The 3,216-nt window shown below is 41.7% G+C and overlaps 1 protein-coding gene across 3 annotated transcripts in view; it reads left to right on the plus strand.

Moving 5' to 3' along the window:
* The window catches only part of arel1 (apoptosis resistant E3 ubiquitin protein ligase 1), a gene marked incomplete in the record, with an annotated part of 20,482 nt that extends 17,615 nt beyond the window's left edge, over positions 1-2,867 (plus strand). For all 3 annotated transcript variants that reach the window (XM_062522686.1, XM_062522687.1, XM_062522688.1), the window contains 1 exon segment: positions 241-2,867. In XM_062522686.1, coding sequence (XP_062378670.1) covers positions 241-343 — 103 coding nt within the window.
* Positions 2,868-3,216: the final 349 nt, after the last annotated feature.

A 3,216-nucleotide genomic window follows, 5' to 3' on the forward strand; every position in this document is an offset into this window, starting at 1 on the left:
CCACGGTGTTCTGGGGAGAGTGGTCATTGCAATAACTGTAAGTGGCGTTGGTTAAAAGCATCAGCCAGATGAATAGGTCTGAGCACATCCAGTGGATTTCCTATTGCACACATCGGATAGTTGTAGTTCTATAAGGACATTGTGTTTGACATTGTTGTAGAACAGAATCTTGTGTTGTAGAATGTTCCACACGCTCCAGCTGCAGGGTTAACCCACTGGCCTTGTCTCTTCCTTGTTTAGTTTCAACCAGCTGTGCCTCCCTACGTACGATTCCTACGAGGAGCTGCACAAACTGCTCAAGCTGGCCATCAGCGAAGGGAGCGAAGGTTTCGGCATGCTGTGAACCCGCCTCACTTCCTGTCCTGATGCTAACCAGGAAGTGGCGGAGTGGAGTGAAGGTCGGAGTAGAGGACAGACTCCACACACTTAACCAGTAGACACTGCGGCTCGTGTATTCCAGTGAGCCCCTATATACCTGTATCAGAGGAGGTTGCAGTATATCTGGAGGAAGCTTCTGGAAGCTCGGCAGTCCTGGCCAACAACCAGACGTGTGTATAATGTAAATGAATTACATGATAATGCTGTTTTCTTCCTTTTTTATACTTACTATGACGAAACCCAAGAGCAGTGGCCCAACTAGAGTTTTATTGTAGACGCTTAAAGAAGGGTTAGGGTACATTTAGTAGCTGCTTATCTAGAGAGTAGTGATGACAGTTTGCCATTCGAAAGCTGGAGACTTTGAATACAGAGTATCAGCCTCCAAACGGTGTGGGCCAAGCCACACATCCATAGCACTTTTGCCTTAACTGATCAGGTAAGGGTGTGTGTGAGCGAGTGAGTGTGAGAGAGAGTGTGTGTGTGTGTGTGTGGTGTGTGTGTGCGTGTGCATGTACATTATTGTGTAATTCCATCGTATTTGTATGTATAATGTCAATATCTTTGACGGATCTGTGATTTGATGTGTCCGTGCTCTCAATGAGGGATGTACCTTGTTTTTGTTGGTGAGGTTTTTTTTTTTGTTCTTTTTTTCTTATATTTAATTTCCCCATTTGCTATAATGGGTAAAAAGCTCCAACCACAGTTTATTGGGTGGATTGTTGCAATTAACCTCCAGTGATGGAAAATGGAGGCCCGAGCAGCTGTTGAACTGCTGGCGAAATAGGAAGAGCTTCTATTGCTTTCATCCATAAGGGATGCAGTTCTGTGTGGTCTTGTTTTTATTTACCATTTCGTTTTAGTGTTCTGCCTTATTTGAACATGGGCCTGTTTGTTGTTCATGGTCATGATCATGTTAAGTCCTCTGTTGAAGCATGTTGAAGTGTTTTGCACAAATCTGAGTTGAAATAGCAAAGTGAGACTGAATTGGGGACTGTGCGACAGGTGAAGGAATTCTAGGAATTGTAGGAGTTCCTCTGTGAGATGCACATCTCGGCACCTCCACCAGGGGGAGCACTGTAAGGTGAACTGATACTGTTTTGGCCACTGGAACATTACAGGTCAAAACGTTAAGAGATGACAGCATAGGATTCAAAGGGTCCTCAGTGAATAACTTTTTCTTTTATATTGTTTTTTTTTTTTTTGGCTAATTTATTTCAGTGACCAAACTGTCAGTTGGGAAATATACCTGTGTTTGTTAATTCGTGTACACCTCATCCATGTTGACATGGTGAGTCTGAAGCCTACTGAATGTGTTTCTGTCCGTCTTTTTATTTACTTGCTTAATTTGCTTTGTTGACCTTCTATGGTGTTGTGTGGGTCTCCATAGTGTTTTATTTCATTCAAAGGTTCAAAAGGGCAAGTGGGTTATTTATTAATTCGTTATTAAAAGACAGATTCTGAAAATGTCATATAAAGAAATGAGCATCAATCCAAAGGTATTATATTCACATTCCACAGTCAGCAAGAGTGCGTCAGTATCCTCAAGCTCTACTCTAGTGTTGATTTTCAGTTTGGTTGATATGAAACCTAACAGTTGAGAGCAGTGTGGTTAAGCATATTTCTGTGCTATAGTATCCCAAAGGATTTGGCCACTATGAATTTCTTTCAATTTCCGGGAATGAGTTTGACCTATGACCCTTGAGTCTTGAAAACATTACTTTAAACTACTGGCCTCGTCACTTCAACATACTATGTTGAATATTTCTCCTTTTGCCTGATTAAATAAGTGCACCTATGCTGTTTGGACTGCAGTGTTAATTGATCTAAACCCCCATGGTTACAGGGTAGCAGTTGAAGTATTTCCACCAGTTGAAAGCTCTCTCTCTTCTCTTTATCAGAATAATGTTACATGAGTTGGACTTCAGGGTGGATCTCAGTTGATCAATTCAGTAACAGAAGCCAGCTAATGCAAGAGTCTTTCTGTGTGTGTTACCTTTTGGACTGTTTTCAACATCAGTCGACGTGGTCATCTGCTCTTTTAATTTGTGTGACGGAGGTGGAAGGGAAGAGTTGGAACGCATCCAAACATTTAAGCAGCGTTAAGTTATCCAGCCGTCCTATGAAACACGGAAGATGTCACCAGCCGCAGTAATGACATGCGTAACTGTTGGAGATGTAGAAATCCTGCACTTGACTGACACTGGAAGTTGTCTTTATCAGTTGCGCCAGGCCATTATGTGTTATTATGAGTGACATGATGTTTTGAGTTTTGCCATTTTAAATTCTTGTGAATATTGTGTGATGGCTGTTTGCAGGCTTGACGTGAGCTGTTTCAATTTGTTTATATTTTTCTTTCTTATATTTGAAATGGGAGATTGGTCAAGGTCATCACTGAGGTCACAAATGTGTGTTTCCTCCTCACTGTTGTAAGCTTTGATGATGCCATCAACCTGTTGATTAAATGAAGAAATAAACCACAGCAGACACAACTTTCTCAGTGTTGTTATGTTATGGGGTTTGAACTCTTGTACTCCTTCTTGTACATGACGGCTCTTTGATCATAGATGATTTGTAAATTGCATGAAAAACAAGAGCAGGACTGACATTCTGATTATTTTCAGTGACATAGAAGGCTATTATGAAACAGTGACATGGATGTCATTATTGTCATAGCCATTCTAGTGTAAAGCTTGTGTAGTAAGTTAGGCAATATTGCTCCACGACGTGGTTGGAATGAAGCATCAGGCTGAGTAGGTTCCCTCATGGGCAGCCCATTTCTACGCGTGTTTTAAAGATGAGCACCGTGAACGGGCCTGATTACCTGACCAGACATCACCC

This window comes from Sardina pilchardus, chromosome 20 (genome assembly GCF_963854185.1).
Source record: "Sardina pilchardus chromosome 20, fSarPil1.1, whole genome shotgun sequence".
NCBI lineage: Eukaryota > Metazoa > Chordata > Actinopteri > Clupeiformes > Clupeidae > Sardina > Sardina pilchardus.